The following is a 22,422-nucleotide window of genomic DNA, read 5'->3' on the forward strand; positions in this document are numbered from 1 at the left end:
TGCTGCCTGTGACGCCATAAGCAGCCTGAGACGATCTACAATTTCATTTGGATCATCCCTGTAGACGTAATCAACATCTTGGCCTTCCTTTCGCGCAATCTCATAGTCGGGTAAGCCTTTACCCGTTTTTTTCGGCGAGCTAACGTGTTGTGCAATGAAATTTCTATATGAGTAAGAATTTCTTCTCTGTATGCACGATGTAAGGAGACTGTAGTGTGTAGATGTTATGTTTACCCTTTCAATCCTTTGCTTCCGATGAGAAGCCCGTGAGACGGCAATGCCGTCTAATAAATGAGATGCGGGTGTGCAAATCATTAATCTACGAGAGAATTTTGTTAAAAATATTGAAATTTGAACAACTAGTGAATTTGAAAAATCAACGACGGAGCCAGGAATCGAACCTGGTATCTAGAGATGCTTTACCGGAGACTCACTCCACTAGACCACCTAGCCGCCCTGACTCTGTTGTCGTTAATTTCTCTCATAACCAGTGAGTTCAAATTTGTTTTCCTGTGCCAACTTTATGTATAAGTAAGAATTTTTTCTCTGCATGCACGATGTAAGGAGACTGTAGTGTGTAGATGTTATGTTTACCCTATCAATCCTTTGTTTCCGATGAGAAGCCCATAAGACGGCAATGTCGTCTAATAAATGAGATGCGGGTGTGCCGCATTTTTAATTTTTCAAATTCACCAGTTGTTCAAATTTACATATTTCCAACAGAATTCTCTCGTAGATTAATGATTTGCACACCCGCATCTCATTTATTAGACGGCATTGCCGTCTTACGGGCTTCTCATCGGAAGCAAAGGATTAAAAGGGTAAACATAACATCTACACACTACAGTCTCCTTACATCGTGCATACAGAGAAGAAATTCTTACTCATACATAAAGTTGGTACAGGAAAACAAATTTAAACTCACTGGTTATGAGAGAAATTAACGACAACAGAGTCAGGGCGGCTAGGTGGTCTAGTGGAGTAAGTCTCCAGTAAAGCATCTCTAGATACCAGGTTCGATTCCTGGCTCCGTCGTTAATTTTTCAAATTCACCAGTTGTTCAAATTTACATATTTTCAACGAAATTTCTATACTTTGCGCTTCCTAAATTATCTCGAAGACTTTCATCGGCTTGGTAACGTTTTCGATAAGCATTTGTCGGCGTTATAATTTTCATGTGATTATTCTTGTCCGCGTCATTCACAATCAATGCATCGGGTGATTTTTTAAACAATAATTCAAGTAATCCTGGTGTTCTCTTATAACTTTCATCTCCCACATTGACCAGATTATCAATGAAATTGATCGGTGTATCGCCAATCATCATACCGCTTGTCAACTTTCGAACGCCGTATGTAGTATCCAAATCCCTCTTTTTACTTGAGCTGAACATTTTCAAATATTGTGCTGTGGAATCCGTTGTTTTCTTCACCGGTGCACTTGTAGTAGAAGTTTCACCAAACTTCAGTGTTTTATCATTTGCATCCATGAAATTCCCCTCATCCATATCCTCATCCTCCTCATCATCATCATCATCATCATCCCCGATACTCTCGTCATCTTTTTCTTCTTCTTTTTTCATTGTCACATCCGGTAGTTCCGTTTTAATTTCACGTTTAATATGCTGCTGCTGCTGTCTTGAGGTATCAACCAATTCTTGCAACGGTGTTACTGAAGGCTTTAATACCTCTCCCATAACCTGTTCGGTCGTGTCCTAGTCCAACTTGAGCATCTTATGCTTCCGCCGTATGACATCGGATGCTTTTGATATTTCACTCAACGTATCGCTATGCTTACGAATCTTGGCACTCTCCATGTTGCCGGCTCGATTGTTGCAACGAAACTGTGCAAGTTTATGTTAGTTTATGCTTATAAAGCAGTCAAACCCCTTCCTATATCGCCCCCCATTGATTTCACTATCCTTGTCAATTACGGTAAAACTGTAATTGTCATCATTCCAGCATGCCGAGCACAAGACTTGAAATTGCTGATACGTCATGTCCGTGTTTACACGATCGTTGTAGATATGTTTCAGATTCATATCATCCTGCCGAAATAGCACCAATGAGTTTGCATTGTCACGCACTAGGTGTTTTGGAATGCGCGCGTACGTTTGACTTACGATTAGATAAAAACTATCGATATCGCAATGCCTGCCCATGCTGAAGTATGCTCTGATATTATCCTGCTTTTCAAAAGCCACATCGTTGAAAATCATAACAGAGTTGGGGCGAGCATCTTCCGGTTTTACAACCTCATCGTTCTCGCGAAACGGGAAATAACCCACTCCCTGCACGGGTTCTAGTAACTTTTGCAAAAATTGATACTTTGGCTGGATAAGAGATTTCGAATAGACGTAGACATTTTCGAATCGCAATCCATTGCCGTGGGTGATGAGTGCGAGAAGAGCGTTAGTTTTACCGCAATTGGATGGCCCGCAAAAAACTGCTCTCACGGTATTTGGCAGCAATTTTCCATGTCGTTTTCCTATCTTCCTCTTACCACGTCGAACCATTTTATCGAAATTTACGATAGGTAGTTTATTAGGCTGATTTTGAAATCTCATGATGCTTCTTGTTGCCCGACTATGAGGATGTGCACACGGAAGAAACGCGGTGGTGGTTTGTTAAATAAAATCATCAATTATCTCCCAGTTGAATTGCATGTGCCAGGGTATCAGTACTGCGGACCTGAAACGAAATTGGCCAAGAGGTTGGCTCGTGGAGATTCGGGGATCAATCCGCTGGATGCCGCGTGTAAAGACCACGACATTGCATACGCAAAGAATCGCGATATCGCAGCAAGAAATCTTGCCGACAAAGCGCTCGCTGAGAAGGCGTGGAATCGCGTCTTGGCCAAGGACGCTAGTGTGGGTGAAAAGGCTGCAGCCTGGGGAGTCACCAACACCATGAAAGCTAAATCTAAACTCGGAATGGGCTTAGCTGCGAAGCGGTTGAAACTTGGAGCGGCTGCGAAGAAGAAATCTAGAACTGGCGGGAAGAGTAAACAGCGGAAGAGAACTGTGAATCTTAAATCTATCATCACAGCAGCAAAGGTCGCCATGCGACCGGGTTATGAAGCCGTTGAGTCGGCGTTGGCGGGTGCTCACGCGGCTGCGCGTGGGACTGGGAAGAATGCTCGTATGCCTCGCGTTATACCTGTGCCTGATAAAATTGGCGGCTTCCTGCCGTTTCTCATTCCAATTCTGGCTGGTCTAAGCGCTACTGGAGCTCTTGCGGATGGTGCTGCGGGTATAGCTGAAGCTGTCAACGAAGCTAGTGTCAACAAACATCGGTTGAACGAGAACAAACGGCACAATACAACAATAGAGGCGATTGCTTTGGGCAAGGGATTATATCTGCGACCCTACCGCAGCGGAATGGGCCTGTACTCACATCCGGCAAAAAACTTATAAAGCTACCACACCGAGCTCCCACCAACATTTATTCACGCAACTATGCTGAAAATATGAAAATTCCGCATTTTCGCGGCATTTTCATGCGGAATGATCTGCCTAAATCGGGAGCAAAAATGCGAGAATCCGCAATTATTAATATCGACGATAAAAACGGCCCAGGGACACATTGGGTTGCGTACAAGAAAAATGGTGGCCATGTTGCGTATTTTGATAGTTTCGGTGATTTAAAACCGCCTAAGGACCTGATGAGGTATGTCGGTGTTGGTAGCGTTGAATACAATCATAAGAGGTATCGGGAATATGATACTGTGATTTGTGGGCACTTATGCCACAAATTTCTCAGCGAGCAGTTATAAAAAGACAAGTGCCGCAGGAGCAAGCATCAGTCATGTCGGAATCATTTACGTTAACACTGTCAGGTGCATCTTCCAGCATCATAATATCCACGGGAAGCTGTGAAATTGAGGATATTGAAAAATGTCTGCGTGAGGAGCTACCCTCCGATATCACCCTTAGTCTGAGAGCCAACTACAACGAGCTGAACAGTGAAGTCACGTGCAATCATGTGGTAGACTTCAAATCCAAAGATTCCATCGGCCGATTATTGGGGTTTGAAGCGGTTGAGCTAGCACGAGACGTTACTCAAAAATCTGAATTACCAGTGGCTATACTGAAGGTTAATACTTTACGCGTTGAGTGTAACATAACCGCTGGGGCGTACATAATCGAGCGTCGAGCTCACACGATTTATGAACTTTGCCCAACCGTTCCATCCGGATATAAGATTGTGTTAGTGCCTGCCAGCATCATTTACCTACCAATTGCCGTATTGTCGATACAGAATTTACAGCTGAAAATAGTTTATCAGGACGACGAGCTAATTATTTTTCGCGGCAAAACTGTGCGTTTACACGTGAAAACGCTGAAATAATGAGGATCGTGTTTGAGGCGAGAAAGTTGGGTAAAAGTTATAAAAGTCAGACGTCATGAGCAAAAATCATCAGTCGCCCGACACCTCTGACAACGTTTACACCGCCTACGAGACTGACACCTCTGAACGTTCGGTTTCTCCAGAGCCTAGGTCTTCGATTACGTGGAAATTTTGGAAAATAAAAATTCGTGTTCGCTGCATCCTGTGCGTGTTACCATGGAAGAAACTATAAGAATACAGAAATCTGTGGGATTCGACGAATCGATTGCGCACTCTGAGATTCATGCTCATCAGCCGCTTGCATCATCCAGCTGCCAGAACAACGATGAAATCCATATTGTTGTCCAACATCAAGACTTGTGCCTACTGCCCAGTAAAAGCTTTCTCCACATTCACGGAAAAATTACAAAGGACCATGGTGTAAATGCCGTGACGACTACGAAATTGATCAATATGGCTGTTTGCCATCTGTTTGTGGAAGTTTGCCACGAGTTAAACGGTGTGGACATTGATCGGAATAAAAATGCTGGTATCACCAGCGTTATGACGTGGCACTTATCCCTAAGCCCGGGTCACCAATATAGTCTGGCGAATACCAGCTGGTTGAGCGATGATGCCGAACTAGCCGATGCTTCTGGAAACGACGTTGTTCTACCGTTGAATTATATGCTGGGCTTCGCCGAAAATTATTGTCGAGTCATCGTCAATGGCAAACACAAGTTGATTCTCACACGCTCCAACACCGATTTGAATGCGGTGATTCAAACCCCGCCCGCGGAAAACTTTAAGATTACCCTTAATAGAATCGAGTTGTTGCTACCCTACATCAAACTGGCCGATAAACCGGAAATCCAGCTACTTAACTACATTCCCAAGGATCCGGCCATATCCATGAGTTTTTGTTCTTAGGAAATGTACGTGTATCCGATGCTCCCGTCAACGACGCGGCATGTGTGGACGGTGAAGACATCGATGCAGTTGAAAAAGCCGAGATATGTCGTTCTAGGATTCCAAACTGCACGAAGAAACGGTCCCCAGAAAAATGCCAGTGAATTTGATCATTGTCGAATCAGAGATGTAAAACTCTTCCTTAACTCGCAGTGTTATCCCTACTGGAATATGAATCTTGATATATCCAATAATCAGTACGCCATTCTCTACAACATGTATGTTCAATTTCAAACCGTCTACTACACAAAGAGGCCGAACCTCTGTTATCGAAGCGTGAATTTACAAACCGAGCTCCCCTCATTGTTATCGATTGCTCGAAACAGAATGAATCGTTGAAAACCGGACTGGTGGATATTCGAATGTTATTTGACTCGAGCGTAGAATTTCCCGCAAACACTGTAGCCTATTGCATGTTCTTGCACGATCGTATTGTCGAATACAACCCGATTAGCGGCACGGTTAAGGGATTGGTATAAGTCAATTTTGGGTTCGGATGTTTAATTATTATTATTATTATTCAATGAATAATGAAAATATGTATAAGGTTATTTGCTCAATTTCAAATACGATGATCTATCATCATTATTATGTATGAGCTGAAAACGGAATGTAATTGTTGATAAATGAAAAACATCTATTCAAAGCATTCAACCGCTAGTATATGTATATTTATTTTAGATTTATTCGAATGAATTATATTACTGAAAATTAGGTGTAACTGTAATTCGGAATATATATATAACTACATTAAATTCTATTAATATTTTTTTCTACGCATGATATTTACATTTTTTTGTTTTGTTGAATAGACAAAACGATTTCGCGAGAGACCCCGTGCACTTCTTGACATACCACTTCTTCAACCACTGAACATTTTCGAAGGCGCAGTTGTATCCCGTTGAAGCGTTTCCATGATAATCACAGCACCAACCCGCCTCTTCGATATGTTTCAGTTTTTCCAGTGATAGTGGTGAAATGTGTAAATCCTCCATGTTTATTACTTGCTTTGCCCCATCAAGGATCTTCGTCAGCCATCGTTTCTTCTCCTCGCCATTGACATATACATAGCATGCATATTTAACAGCCTTTATTAAAATCTTCTGCACCTCAGCATAAGGTTCAATTCCCGCATTCCATGGTATTCCATGAAAATTGTGTGTTAGCTAAGCGTTAGTAGCTTTGTGTTCAGTTGGTAGATCTGCCCAAGCGTACGGCGGTTTGAAGAGAATGCGGCTCAAACCCGATGAGTTTATGTTTATGATGCAAAGTTCCTTGGGTATAAATTTATCGTCGGGGCCAATGAAACTTTGAATGTCCATGATCATCTCCATATTGCAAGTTGGAACAGTGCTTTTTGTTAAGCTCAAATTGCTCATTTGTCACAAAAAAATTCAAATTTTTGTATTCGCACCCATGATATTTCATTCGTAGAATGCCCTCGATTATCGTTTTCTGCATCCCGTTGAATTGCACCACATCATTTTCCATGAGACTTACGATTCGGAGGGGGGGGGGGGGGGGGTAAAAATATTTCGAATTGCTCGAATTGCTCATTTAGCGCGAGAAGAATACTCGTGCCGTACTTAGTATTTACACGTCTAACCCCCGTTGCGTTGTACTCCTCCCCAACCTCCAGATCCGGCATTCTCGTAGTGGGCAGCGTTTCCAGGCAACAGACGAGGTTAATTTTATTTAGATCCATCACATTCGATGCAGATTTTATAAATTTGACGTACTATGGATACTGAAGTTCACAATAGGAAAACTATGAGCACAATATAACGTGTTGAATGAACTCGCGATTTATAAACCAACCAACCACACTCTCCCCCCATAATAAATTCTTGAACGTGAAAGTTTACGGATCATCAACAACATCCCGAGCCTATCTAATTGCTGTGTCGTCATCCGGCCAAGTAACTCAAGAGAATGTATTCTAAGTATGTGGAAAATAATATTTTCGCCCTAGGGGCAAACTATTAGCGTGAAAGTTTACGGATGACGGTGAAAAAATCAAAATGGCTGCTCATCCGACCAAGCAAAAAATCTCATGATCAAACTGTCTGACGATAAAAAAATCAAAATAGCTGCTCATCCGACTAAGGAAAATCAAAATGGCTGCTATCAAAACGGCCGTTCGTCTGACGGCAAAATCAGTCGAAAATGATGATGACGTCATGTATGTTAACATCCGGTTGCAATATCATGGGTAAGGCTTACCATCGTGGGGGGTAACATACCGACTGCCGGTAAGGTAGGGAGAAAGGAGGGAGCCGGTACGCCGCCATTTTTCGGGTTAGAACCAGCGTATCTACGCTACTTTTGTCTCATAGTTTGCTCATTCGTCAAGAAATCAAGTTAATAATGCTGAAAATCTTTGTAGGATAGTGATGGTGATGGGATTGGCGATCTACAAGGCATTATATCCCGTTTGGACTACCTTGAAGACACTGGCTTCACTGGCTTTTCCCTGACGCCTATTTACCCATCACCACAGGTTGATGGAGGTTACGACGTTTCGAACTTCACTGGTATCGATCCAATTTTCGGTCAATTTGAGGATTTCCAAGAGCTAGTGAACACGGCTCATCAAAAAAGTACAAATCATTATTAACTTAAGACACACTTACTGTTTAGAGTTTCTACTAAGTTTCTACTTAGTTCGCTTTTTGCAAAACAGAGGAACTAGAATATTCACACACACACATCATAAAATATACTCATTGTTCAAGAAAACATGATTAATAGTATTTGCAAAGATAAATAATCAATGGTTATTACTTTCAGATTTGAAAGTTATTTTGGACTTTGTCCCTAATCATTCCAGTAATGAGCACATCTGGTTCCAAAATTCTGTTGCACGTGTCGAGCCCTACACTGACTACTACGTCTGGAAGGATGGAGTCAGTTCAGGCAACGTAGTTCAGCCGCCAAACAACTGGCTTAGTGTATTCGGTGGCTCTGCGTGGACGTGGAATGAGCAGAGACAACAGTACTACCTACACCAATTTCATGAGAGTCAACCAGATCTTAATCTCCGCAACTCTGCTGTAGTTACAGAAATCACTGACGTTCTCAGATTCTGGCTTGACCAAGATGTCGATGGTTTTCGCATTAGTTCAGTCGCTCATCTTTTTGAAGATGCCAGCTTTCTGGATGAACCTTTGAACGAGGAAGCTAGTTCAGGAGTTACAGAAACAGACTACGAATACCTTCGACATATTTACACAACTGATCTTGATGAAACTATAGATATTATTTATCAGTGGCGAGCTGTCGTCGATGAATACTCGACCCGACCGGATAGTGAAACCAAAATACTTGTTACTGATTCAACTGCTCGTCAAAATGTCATTACCAGGTATTACCTCCAATGTCAAACCATAATATAATATGGCGACTATTATTTTGTCACTGATCAATTTTCAAGAAAATAAGTTGATAGCATTTATTATATTCAGATATTTCGGTAACCAAACTCATGAAGGAGCCCACATACCATTGAACTTTGGCTTTATTTCAAACCTGAGACGAGAATCGACAGCATATGACTTCGTAGAAATGGCAGAAGAATGGTTCTCTGCCTTGCCCCACGGTAGAACCTCAAACTCAATTTTCGGAAATCACGATGTCAGCCGTATAGCCTCAAGGTTCTTTTTGAATCGAGTCGACAGCCTTAATATGCAGCTTCTCTTGTCACCGGGCACCGCATTTACTTATCAAGGCGAAGAATTGGGTTTACTCGATACACTAATATTGTATGAAGAAACTGAAGACCCTGGTGCAATCGCCGCGGGGCCAAATCGTTTTGAACTATTCACCCGTGACCCAGCAAGAACTCCCTTTCATTGGGATGGGTCAACTTCAGCCGGATTTTCCTTAAACTCCTCAACTTGGCTCCCAGTAAATCCTAACTACCTAGTCCGAAATGTGGCTATCCAATCGGCAGCTACTAGAAGCATGTATCAAACTTATAAGGCGCTGCTCGATATCAGACAATCTGAAACTATCAAGCGTGGATCGATTACCTTCAAATCTGCAAACGATGGCATGGTAAATATACTGATTGCAGTAAACACATTTTGACAGAAGTAAGCCAGGAATAAAATTTCATCCTGGTGTTGGACATCTAATGCACAAAGACATTATATCACATACAGTTGGTACATACGAAGACGTTATAGAGGTGTGGCTATTGAATAACCGGACTCAATTCATAACAGTTTTTATTCGTCACCAATTACGGCAGAAGTTCTTTCGCCTTTAATGCACTCCCCTTGGCGATCCCTACACTGCTGCATACGATGATTCCATTGTTGAAATCAGTGCTAGAAGTCCTCTTCTGTCATCTGCTTGAGAACCTCTGTCGCTTTTGCTTTAACCGCTTCCACACTTCCAAATCTTATCCCCTTCAGTGCCGACTTGACCTCGAGAAATAGAAAAAAGTCACAGGAGGCAAGCTCAGGCGAGTACGGTGGATATTCCAACACGATGACGCCGTATTTTGCGAGGAACGCACAGACAAGGCAGAATGGGTTGGTGCATTGCCTTGGTGAAGGATCCAGGGCTTGGTCTTCCACAAATCGGGTCTTCGTCCTCTCACACGCTCACGTAGGGCCATCAGAACCTTGATGTAGAACCGTACTCGTCCGACCTTACCCCCCGTGACTTGTTTCTATTTCCCAAAATCAAGTCGGCGCTGAAGGGGATAAGATTTGGAAGTATAAAAGCGGTTAAAGCAAAAGCGATGGAGGTTCTCAACCAGCTGACAGAAAAGGACTACCAGCACTGCTTTTAACGATGGCAACGTCGTATGGAGCGGTGTAGGGATCGCCAAGGGGAGTACATTGAGGGCGAAAACACTTCTGCTGTAATTGGTGATGACTAAAAACTATTATGACTTCAGTCCGGTTATTTAATAGCCATACAATAATATTCGTTTTAAAATAGATGCTAGAGATTTCTTCAACGTAATGTTAATATAAACTTGCAGTAACTTGACGTTTTCACTAACAAGGTGATATCACACTAAGTATATCGCAGGTTTGGATGAGCTTTAGATACGTTGCTTTGGAGTAAAAAAAAATGGAATACATTGCGCCAGTTTTGAAAAATCCGAGATTGAAAAGTAATTTTCACGGCTTGCATGAAGCACCGAGTAGTAGCAAAATGGCCACCGAAATTGAACGTGAATCCATTGGACAAAATAAATTTTAACCTTTCGCATGACACCCGTCATACCGTCAAAAAGCTAGGAGTATTCCGATCTATCTTTTTTAACGTTAGGTTGGTAGCAGTTCATTGCACGCGGTAGGCAGTTTTGTCTTGTGCAAGATCGCTGCATGTATTGACGCATACGCATTTAACCTGTCCTTTTCACCATAAATTCACGGTAAAGCACGATCCTATACTGAAAAGTTGCAATGTTGAAGGAGTATTACATAAAAAGTTTGAGGGGTTATTTTATTATAACGTGCGTCGGAACAGGCTAATTTTCTAAATTTATTTGGAAAAAACGACTGGCGCAATACTGATAACTTTTTGCTATGAATTTAAGTACACATTGAGGAATGTGTTCAAAGAGTTTATTTAGAAAAGAAAAAAATTTAAGTAAGATGACTCCGGGCCTTTCAATGACATGACCCGCGGTCGGTCCGTATGCATGACACCAAGTGTCAGTGGAACGAGACACAAAAAAGGATATGCTCATTAACTATATCGTGTTTGATTTCGGCTGACGGAGCTTTACTTCTCTATAGTGAGGAAAAAGGCAACTCAATCTTGATCAAAGTTTTTGCTTGGATATACGTTTCATTATTACAGTAAACTCCCGTTCATCCGAAATCCGCTTTATCTGAACAAACTTTGTCGGATGCACCTACCCCACCCGCACCCACCGAATACCATCGCGACCGATTACTTATTTTCTCTTCTCTTATTTTTCTGTATCAACGCAAAATGACCAAGCTTTGTTATTCAGCATTCAAAAACTGTTTAACCTGTCAACACAAATTGTTTAGTCAAAAACATACAGGCTTATTCACAACCATATCAATAGCATTCTACGTACGCACATTTTACGATCATATTTCGCGGTATTGATGCAATGCGGGGTGTTTCACGCGGGAATTCGGTTTATCCGAAATTTTCGTTATCCGAACCGTCTTCCGTCCCGATCATTTCAAATAAACGGGAGTTTACTGTATTGAGAGATGTTTGGAGAGATAAATGTAGATAGTGGATTATCGACGGAGAATCCCGAAGAATGGACTGGAGTGAATAAGTCGGACGATAATGAGGATAAATTATAATTAACCCCTCACGGAAAAAAAGTCCCAAATTGGATGTCAATTCGTGACCCTAACTTTTTTCTTATGGAAGATTATCTATGAGTTAGAAGTACAAATTTACACCCCAGTTGGGGTATTTTCCGTGAGGGACAAAACAATGATATAATGTGATTTGTTCGCTACAGCGCTACGGTATGTATCGCTAGAGATTTGTACAACAACTGAGATTTGGCACAATCGGGAGAGTACATAGATGATATACAGATATAATTTTGCGAGAGTGCACGATATATGCATGCATATAACCAGATAATTTGTTCGAGAAGCGTCACGGGCAAGCGGCAGTAGTATAGCAATAGGTGTCCTAGGTACAAACAACTTCTTTACCGACCAAGCCGCTCCGCGCACCCCAGACGCAAACTCTTGAAGGCTGCCCCCACTCTCGTCAGATAAAACGTGCTCTGCCGTACCGACTTGAGGTCAAAAACGTGCAACCTTACTGACAGTTGTATCGGTCGACGGTGAAAAATCGCACTGCCTTACCAACAATTCTTATCGGTCGACGGGCAAAATCGTGCTGTTTTACCGACCGAAGGTCAGAGTCTCCATGTAGTGCTCGTCTGCCTGTGGTAGAGGGCGCAGCGAATGGCGTGAACTTTTTTACTAACCTTGATGTCGGTTACCCGTCCCGCATTCTTTTCCCACGATAGGATTGTTGATGTGTAACATCAACCACCCCCACATTCTTTTCCCACATTATCAACCACGCGAAATTCCAAAGTTATTGGTTCTGAGAATTGTTTTTCACTTACTCGGATGCTGGTTTGATATCAACCACGTGACATTTTTTTGGCTTGTAACTGTCATGTGAACTCAACGATGGATTTTGAACGGGTTCAGTCAAGACCAGAGTGCAAGGTCGACCGATTGCCGCGGTACATTCAGAGCCATGGATCAGCGGTGTTGAGTTACTATCGCTCTGGAAATGCTGAAAGGTGCGCGCGCATACACAAACATACGTATTCGATATCAACCACGTGACATTCCTTACCCTCCACCAAATTTCAAATTATGTGGTGGGGGAACGTTATATAAGTCAAAAGTGAAAACTTCATCGCCAGTCTGAAGCTGTTCTTCTTGCAAATGAGAAGTGCTTTGGAACAACAACGTGAATTGAAGAAACGACTAGAACTGCTTATCAAGAATATTGGAGAAGTAAAACATTTGCTGAAAATCAGATCTGACCTCAATCAACTCACAAGAGATTTTGAGCACATACAACTCGACAGTAACGATCATGGACTTTTCAAAATTAAACGAAGTCGCTCGCCTGGAGACACTTCTGCCCTTGTAGAAGCTTTCGGACCTCGAAGTATACTTCGAATACCGAGTCAGTGGCGTTCGTCGGGTTAAAACGGAATTTGGTGATAAAATCGTTCTGGACTTGGGGGACTCTTTTACGATTTTTCTACCGACCCGACTGACCAAGGCCCTCCAAGAAGATGAAGATTTGTTCCAGAAGGTGACGACGGCCAGTAACGAGAAACGGTTGCATCTACGCTATCTTGGTGGACCCTACGGTCAACTTGAATTCGTATACGTATAATCTAAGTATCACGTTCAAATATCCAGTGTCCTGTGGAAGTCTTACGTTCAATTAACAAAAAAAAAAAAAAAAAAGATCGAAATTATGAATATTTTTTCATTTATCGCCTAACCATCTTGTATACCTTTAATCCTACGTACGTTTTGTACCTTGTAATTGTATTTAGAATGAAGTCTTGGAATCTAATAAAATGACCGTTCTTGTAGACGCTTTTGCGCAGTAACACAAATCGTACACCCTCGCCATCCGAACAGTATGATGATTTTTTAGCCAATTTTGAAGTATCAAAACGTTTTGTGCTGCACAGAATGCGTTAGGTATTGTATGAACGTCGCATCTTAGAGACACAGCTGAACTTTTTTGCAAGGTTTAAAGCGACGGACAGTCAAAGTCCAGCATATCAACGATTTGAACTTTCGGGACAATTTTAAGCAACCAATCTCGTTTTTCTTCTCCTCTTACGTACACGGTTTCAGCTTTGCACAGCCTGTCTTCAATGGTCCACTCAATTTTCTCAAACGGTATGGTTCCACAGCTCCAAGATTAACCGTGAGAATCGCGTTCTAACCAAGAATTTTGACTTTTGTGTTTGAAGTCCAGACAATCCCATTCGTGAGGAGGCTTAAAGAAAAACATTGATGGAGTTGCTTCTGAATAGATTGAAGTTATGGCCAATTCTTTTAATGTGAAGGTATTGTTGAAAGGTCTACGAAAGCCTTGTATGTCAACGATAAGCTCCATCTTTGAACTGTGCGAGATGGTGGGAACGGGTCAGCTTTTATACCAACTTTTTCACTCAACCACTGAGCGGGTTGTATTCGACAATACGATTGTGAACAATCAAGAAGTTCAAATTCAAGACGGATGTCGACAGGTCCGTACTTCAAAGATTCGTTTTGTTTTGAACAGTCAATAACGAATACGGGGACGTCTCGAAGAAATTCACTCTTTGTCAGCAACGGCTCGTGGTTCTTGTCGTAGTAGGTAGCTTGGAAGTTTGTGTACATCTCGTACAGGAGCGCGTACAGATTACGACTTATGTTGAGGTTCAGGATACCGTACGGATAAGATTGAGACTTTAAAAATAGCTTGACGTCCGTGATATTGCAATGATCGGAATGACTTGCGTTCTTGCCGGTCTTGTTCTTTCTACTTGTTTGGAAACCCAAAATGACGTGACGAGGTTTGTCAAGCTAAGTGGAAGTTTTCACAGTCCAAACGTGTTTCGATGTTGTGGGAAGTAAGGGATATCCGTACAATTCCCAACTGCGAAAGCTCATCGAAATAGGTGGATCTTTCGGAATGAAATTAGGTGGGTCAACTTTTTTCTGATCCGCGAGTTTCAAATACGTTATTAGCCATTCCACTGCATTGATCGTGATTTTGAATTCCTCCTCTTGAGTCTGTATGATAGCGTTGACGTCAGTTTTTGATCTCGTCAAAATTAACTTATGTTTAGCGTAGACAACGATCTTGCGATAGTCCTTAGCGAAACCCAATATCACGCTAAGCGGTATCAGTACGTCAGAATTACCCTCGGCATCGGTTAATTTTTTCTTCTCTTCTACATCAAGCCATCCAGCGTTCTCCATTAGCCAAGCCTGACCAGGGTGCAAAGAAGCGTAACCCTTCATGAGACTTGGCAAGCCAACGTTCTTGCCTCTATAAATCTCAACTGCATTAATTTCGTAGCAAATTCCTTCGAACAAATGACAGATCGCGTTGTTTACGAGCTGTGTGTTTACAGTAGCTGTACCATCAGGTTTGAGGAGTCGTCCATGGATATGTACCGAACTTTTGTTGGGTAATATGCATAAATCCTGATGCTGAACGGTGATTCGAATTTCATCGCTGTGTTGAAAGTTGACAAGGCGTGAGGTTTGTGAGCGTAAATCTCGTAATGCGCAACGGATTCGTCAAAGACCACTGGTGTTTGGATGTTTAAGATTTCTTCCTCCATGGAAAATAGCGAATAATAAAACAGCAAAATCCGATTTTCAGTTGTCGGATATCCCTCCTTCAAAAGTGGTCAGTTTCAGACCCAGAGCTATCAGGAACTCTACGTTTCGAGGTGTTAAATGTTCAAGAATCGATCGATGACTGACACGGTCGGGGCATGCCGACTTACTGATATACCTACTCTTTGACAGTCTGTTATATGTATACAATTCCCATCGTTTATTGCAATTTGATATGTAGTCTCACAGTAATAACATCTCCACGAAAATTAACCATGTCTCCGTCTTGATCCACTAACCGGAGCTGAACGCGATCTATGGTTCTGACGGTGATCGGAAGGTAATTGACGTGCGACGGTACTTCCACGATCTCATATCCTGGTGGGTTAGTCGGGAAAGACTCGTGAATAGTGTGTACTTTGTGTCCATTGACGTAGGTGCCCGTTGTAATGCTACACTCGACTCGCAACGCGTTAACCTTGAGGATAGTTACAGTCACATCTGATTCGTGAGTTTGATCAACCTCCAATACGCGTGGTGTGAATCCCAAAAGTTGAGCGATGAAATCATTCGTCTCAAAGGTAATCGTGTGGTAGCATGTGATTTCGCTGCGTAATGTATTATTGTTAGGTGTGATGGCGAGCCTGATATCTGTATTTCTTAGCACGTTTTGAAGATACTTCTTTATGTCGTTGATCTCGTAGCTGCCGGTAGGTATGGTGATCGCTTTATCAGTTACGTAAATTTTATTGTGACCGACATCAGTGTTGAGAATCAAATTAAAGGTTAACAATTCTACCGAGCCAAGAGCATAACTTTTATCACGAGCAAGTTTGATCGGTCGGAAATATTGTTTTTCGAGAATAGAAGAGGTTCCCGAAATAGTAAGCGTCAACGAATCATCTATGACTGCGAGTGGTAGACTGACTTTGATGAATCATGCACCATGTTCTATACAGCTCACCACTTAGAAATTTCAGACACAATTGTCCGCATTCAAATGTTTCATAATCCTGGTACCGTTCATAATTGTATTTAACACTACCAACGCCGAGGTATTTTATGCGGTCTGAGGGTGGTTGAAGGTCGCCGAAATTGTCAAAGTAATCGATATTATTGTCGGGTTTCTTGTATGCAACCCAGTGTGTTCCCGGACCGTCGTTGTCGTCAAGGTTAATTATAGCTGACTCGTTTTTTCGTGGACCGTTTTCGAGCATTTCGATTCGCATGAAAACACCGCGGAAATGCGGAAGCTTAAAGATTTTTGCATATACCAACAAGTCACAATCAGTCAACGCTCGACACGGTAGCATCGGATCTAGTTTTTTAAAAGATGGAGACCAAGACCTATTTTGTATGGTTTCATATGAAGCCCTTTGCCCAACGCGATAGGTTCCATAGTTTTGTTGTGTCGTTTGCTCTCTCCCGGTTCTCGTCTGGCAGCACTTGCATCGTTCACAGCTTTTCCTATACCTGCCGCACCACCGGCTGACGCGCCTGTAGCACCAAGTCCAGCGAAAAAAGGAATCAGAAACGGTAGAAAACCACCGACTTTTGAAGGTACTTGTAGGACGCGGGGTGTTCGCACTATACATACACCGCCCGCTTTTTGAACGGCGTTCTCAGCTCCCTTCAGCGCAGATTCGATCGCTACTTTCGCATCATTGCTTGGAACCGTGGAACGTTTTGCAGTATTGATAATTTTTGTCAAGGTCGCATTTTTTGATTTTCGAATTCCCATTCCGAGTCCCGATTATACTTTTATTGTATTAGCTATTGCCCAAGCGGCTGTCCTCTCACCCAAATTTGTGTCCTTTGCGAGAACTTGTTTCCAAGCTTTCTCAGCCAACACCCTATCAGCCTCATTTATAACTTCAAGATTTTCACGATTCTGCAAGTAAGCAATGTCGTGGTCCTTGCAAGCTGCGTCGAGAAGATTGATTCCCGAATCACCCCGCGCGAGTCTCTTTGTTAATTTTGTACCAGGCCCACAGTACTGATAACCAGGTACATGCAATTCGATTGGAAGGCTGTTGATGATTTTATTCACCAGACCCTTGCCACGATTTTGCCGCCTGCTGCTTTGTTTACCTCTGTACGCGATCATGTTCGCGCGTTGACTGAAGAAAAGTGCTTTAAAACGGGGTATTTATAGCAAATCCGATCAGTCATGTCCGAGATGCGGTTTGAGAAACAACCAATCGAGCTTCCCGTGATGAAGTTTGACAAACTTTCGGAGCAAAATGTCAAAAGGCACAAACGGCACGGTAAATTACTCCCAAATAGTGTACGTGCGATATTCTGTGGACCGTCGAATTGTGGTAAAACTAATGCGTTGCTCACACTTATAACCCATCCCAATGGACTCAGATTTGAAAATATCTACACCTACTCAAAATCTCCCGACCAACCTAAATACCAGTTGTTGAAGCAATTGTTGGACCATGTTGAGAATACGGAGTATTTTGCGTTTACCGAGCGTGAGCAAGTGATTACACCGGAAGAAGCACGGCCCATCTCAATAATCATATTTGACGATGTAGCGTGCGAGAAGCAGGACAATATTAGGGCCTACTTTTGCATGGGTAGACATCACTACGTTGACTGTTTCTATCTCTGTCAGACGTACACGCGAATTTCCAAACATCTGGTGCGCGACAACGTAAACTTACTCATGTTATCCAAACAAGACGATATGAACCTGAGCCACGTATACAACGCCCATGTAAACACCGATATGTCTTACACAGAGTTTAAAAGTGTGTGCTCTACATGCTGGAACGGTAAGGAGTACGGGTTTCTGGTGATCGACAATGACAGTGAGCTCAACGAAGGACGATACAGGAGGGGATTCGATTCTTTTGTTAGCGTGGAAAAAAAATAAAATCTAACGTTTTCGAGCGAGGGACGCAGTAGCGTTGCAGACTCAGTTGCGTCAACATACAGAGCTCTGGAATTTCCAAGTAAAAGAATGTCCTACATCAGATCGCTCAAACAAGTGCTTCGATTCGTCGAAAACACAGATTGCTCAAGTCGGGCAAGGAATCTACGACTCAGAAATTGAGTGATGTTTTCAAACCAGTGATGACTCCGTTGCAAGAACTGGTGAATGTTACAAAAGATACTAAACCTGTAAAACAAGAGGTGGAAGAAATTAAAGAAGAAATATAGCAGATGAAAAATGAAACGAAAAATGAAACTGTCTCGGAAATGGACGATTCCTTTGCTCCGGCAGGAGATGAAACAATCGTAGAAACACCGGTCGAGAAAATCGAGGATGAGTGTTTTGCACTGATGAGAGATGCGAAGACAAAAGTTGAATTGTACAACGTGTACGGTGTACGCAACCTCTCAAACGGACTAATGATTGTGATTCGTTGATATCTTTTGAGAGTGACTACATTAGTATTGGCGATACGCATCACCCGAAAAAGAAGGGTTTGCTGGAACTTTTGTTAAAAAAGAAGCCTGAAGGTTCTTCTGTGAGCGCCGGAGGTCGGGAAAATTTTGAAAACATAATCCTCACAACGAACGCGCATGAAAATTATTACTCATCCAGAGCGGCTGTTCGAAACGATAACAGTTACGAATTCAAAAATGTCATGGCCTAATTGATGGATTATTCCCCATTACCTCGCCGGAAGGGTAGAGGTCGACTTCCGCAAGCTATGATCACTCCACAAGGTGTTAAAACGGAATACGTTTTCTGGGATGATCCAAACGAGTTAGTGGAGCGTCTTTGTTTACTCCTGGCATCTCAGGCAGCGGAAAATCCGAGTCACAGCAACGAAATAATCTCCATTATCGAAGAGCTACGCGAAGCAGGAATCATTGATCAAGCAGCTTCCATCGTTTTTGCATTCATTACCAAGATGAGCGTCGACGTGTTTGGACGGCATCTGGACAAAAACACGGCCGCGAGCACTCGCGGTCCTCCGGATATCGGATTTCAAATAACAGCGGACGGGCATTACGATATACGGAACAAGAGACTGTGCAATGTCGCAGATCCCGCAGAGCCGAACAATGCTGTAACTTCGAAAATCTTGAGACGAAAATTCATCGTGCTGCGAAAACAAATCGACTCCTCGATCAAATGATCAAAGCTTCAGAGCTTACCACGGAGAAAGCCTTGGATACCTTTTACACAGACTTTAAAACAGGCAGAGACCTGTCGGTTTGAAACGCTGCTAACATTTCTCAATTGGACACCCGAATAAGAGCGTTGGAATATGAACGAGGAAAAGCAAGCACTGGTGACGGAACTTCATCAGCCTGCACGCCGGAATCACCCGCGTCAACGTGTAGACGTGCGCGGCATCGACGAGACGTGGCAGGCAGATCCTGTTAATATGACGTCATACGGTGGACAAAACAAAAGCTACAAGTACATGCTCACAGTCATTGATATCTTTTCAAAGTATGCGTGGGCTATACCGATAAAGAGCGAGTCTGAAGATGATGTTACGAAAGCAATAGAATCGATGCTTGTTCAAGGACGGGTGCCGAAAAATTTACACGTCGACAGAGGAACGGAATTTCACAACCCGAAATTTGAATCGCTTATGACACGTTACGAAATCAAATTTTACTCCACGTACAGTAATTTTAAGGCTTCGATCTGTGAACGTTTCAATCGCACGCTAAAAGATGAAATGTGGAAACAGTTCAGCATGCAAGGAAGCTACAAGTGGCTCGATATCTTATCTGATTTGGTTTCGGCTTACAACAACGTCAAACACCGAACCATAAGAATGAAACCGTCGGATGTCACCGTTGCAAACGAGAGGCTGTTTTTACACTGGGCGTACGAAGGGCTTCGAGCGATACCTACCATATCGGCAAAATTCAAATCCGGCGACAAAGTTCGAATCAGCAAATTCAAAAATGTCTTCGAAAAAGGTTAAACTCACAATTGGACGACTGAAACATCACGATAAGTCGAGTGGAGAATACTCATCCTGTGACGTACAAGCTCAAAGACTACCGAGATCAACCTATCGCTGGTGGTTTCTACGAACAAGAGCTCCTTCAGGTTGAACATCTGGATATCTATCTGGTGGAGAAGGTGCTCAAGAAGCGTAAAGGAAAAATATACGTCAAATGATTATGTTTTGACAATACACACAACAGTTGGATAAACGAATCGGACATGTAACATTTGAATAAATGAATTTTTTGTAAAAACGTATGTGCCTCTTTATTTTATACCCGACACATAACAAATATGCATCTTTATTTTTCAGACAATCGACAGACATATGCATAGTTGTACAATTTTTTATATTTCGGAGCTTTCTTATTTACTATCCTACATAATAATATTTTATACATGATGCCACAGTTATAAATTACGAAGCTAAGGTGTAGGCTTCTAGCCCCACGGAAGCGTGTCGGTTGTGTTTTGAAACACGATCCGCTTGTCGTCATTCCAGCTCAGTGCCACTTTCTGCTGTTCTACGGTGTATACCTCGTGCTTTCGACTTAATATCAAATGCTGATTTGTAGACAAATTTTCACGGTTCAAAACACATTCCAAATAATCATTGAAAGTCATTTTTCTCAACGCTGATCCTTCGACACCTTTGGCACGTTTATTGTCTGTCTCATCTTCCCAGACTCGGAATGCGTACAATTTAGCTCTCAATCCTACAAATCCCAGCATTATTTTTCCGTTATTCTCATCTTCTATCACGCCGAGAACTTTTTTGTTCGCTAGAGGCATTTCATAAACGTTGTCAAGCGATTAATCAGACGTGTCGAATTCATGCAAGTCCTCCTTCATATGTTCGTATATGTCGGGGATGGTAAAATTGCAAATCAAACTGTCGGTATCCGTATACATTAATTTTGCTCGGTTGCCGAATTTCTGCTTAATATAATTATAATGAAAATCGAAGATATATGTTTTAGCCAGATCCATGATGGAGAAACCTGCATACAATGGTTTACTCAACTTAACTTTCGTCTTACTCATTTCAACGATAATTATATCATTGTCTAAAACGATGCAGCTGTGAAAATTAGGTTTGGCTATAGTAACTCTAGTACCGTATCGTCCATCCCATTTCGTGATTAGCCTGACATCTTTATACTTCCTAACATTTTCCATTGTTTTGCCAAAAACCGCGTTTATCAGTTTGTAAAAATTTTTCTCGAATTCGTTGTGAGATTTTTTGCGCAAATCGGTATATAAATCTTTGTATTTTTCAAGCCATGGGGTTTGTCTGAATTTGAGAACTCTGTGAATTTTGAGTAATTTTAAGCCTAATTGCAAGCACCGTTTCAAAACGCTATAGTGAACAACGTAGTTTTTCTTGGAAAGTAGCATAGGCGTCAATTGCGGTTGCTTATCGTTCGAGATCAGAGGTATATAGTGCTCTGGACACAGTGGTGAATCCTTAGGAATTTCATGCAGTTCCTCAGGGTATTCCAAATCCACCTCCAGCATGTAACCAAACTCCGCATCGTCCGAGATGGTAAGAACGTCGCATTGTCAGAAGTCTGATACCCATTCGAAGGAACTGTACGGCAGAGCAAAGCTCATAGCAGCTCCGTCCAAATTATTAACGTCAAAGTATATGAGATAAGATTCTTCGACCTCAGGATCGAAGTCCTTTCCCATATATCTATTATTGGCCTTTGCGTATCTGTTCGAACACTGTGACACACCACCTCGAATACCTTTTTCGATAAACATAACCATATCTATGTCGGTGAGAAGCTCGAGTTCGATGTCGGTACACTTTAACATAGCGTGAAATGACAGACCGGGCGTAGTGTAATAATGTAACGGATCCAGGTTGTACGTTGTCCAACAGCTCTGTCGAAAGTTTTGAAAAACATTGGCTAGTAAAAACACGTCCGTCTGTAAATACAAGTCCGAATACTCTCCCAAAGTTTGAACGTTAAAAGTTTGCCAAACTTCACATGCATGTGCATAGTCGTCGTCTGATATACCTCGACCATTCAATTTTGAGTAAAATTGTTGTTTGGATGGTAGCCGTCTGTCCTAGAGCTTTTCCCAACTGTCTATGTATTCGTACGGGAACACTCCTTTTCTGGGTATTAACTGAAATTTATCTGAGCTGCGATAAAATTTTCGTTTGATTGATTTCTGATCATCACCGAGATACGTTGCTAATTTCTCAAGACTACTAGGCATGAAACGGTATGAATCTACGAATCTAAACTTTATATCTGTCTCCTTGACACATTTTGTAAAAGAAATGTACTTTTCTTTGTTTACGGGTAGAAGCTCAATTGTG

At 42.1% G+C, this 22,422-nt stretch overlaps 1 protein-coding gene across 1 annotated transcript in view; it reads left to right on the top strand.

Annotated features, from left to right (window-relative positions):
* The window catches only part of LOC124217273 (uncharacterized), a 111,066-nt gene that overhangs the window by 31,675 nt on the left and 56,969 nt on the right, over positions 1-22,422 (top strand). Inside the window, exons 3-5 of the mRNA XM_069135392.1 lie at positions 7,684-7,897; positions 8,088-8,661; positions 8,762-9,353. Of these exons, the coding sequence (XP_068991493.1) occupies positions 7,684-7,897; positions 8,088-8,661; positions 8,762-9,353 (1,380 nt within the window). The remainder of the gene's footprint in view (positions 1-7,683; positions 7,898-8,087; positions 8,662-8,761; positions 9,354-22,422) is intronic.

The sequence above is a fragment of the Neodiprion pinetum genome, chromosome 4 (genome assembly GCF_021155775.2).
Source record: "Neodiprion pinetum isolate iyNeoPine1 chromosome 4, iyNeoPine1.2, whole genome shotgun sequence".
NCBI classification, from domain to species: Eukaryota; Metazoa; Arthropoda; class Insecta; order Hymenoptera; family Diprionidae; genus Neodiprion; species Neodiprion pinetum.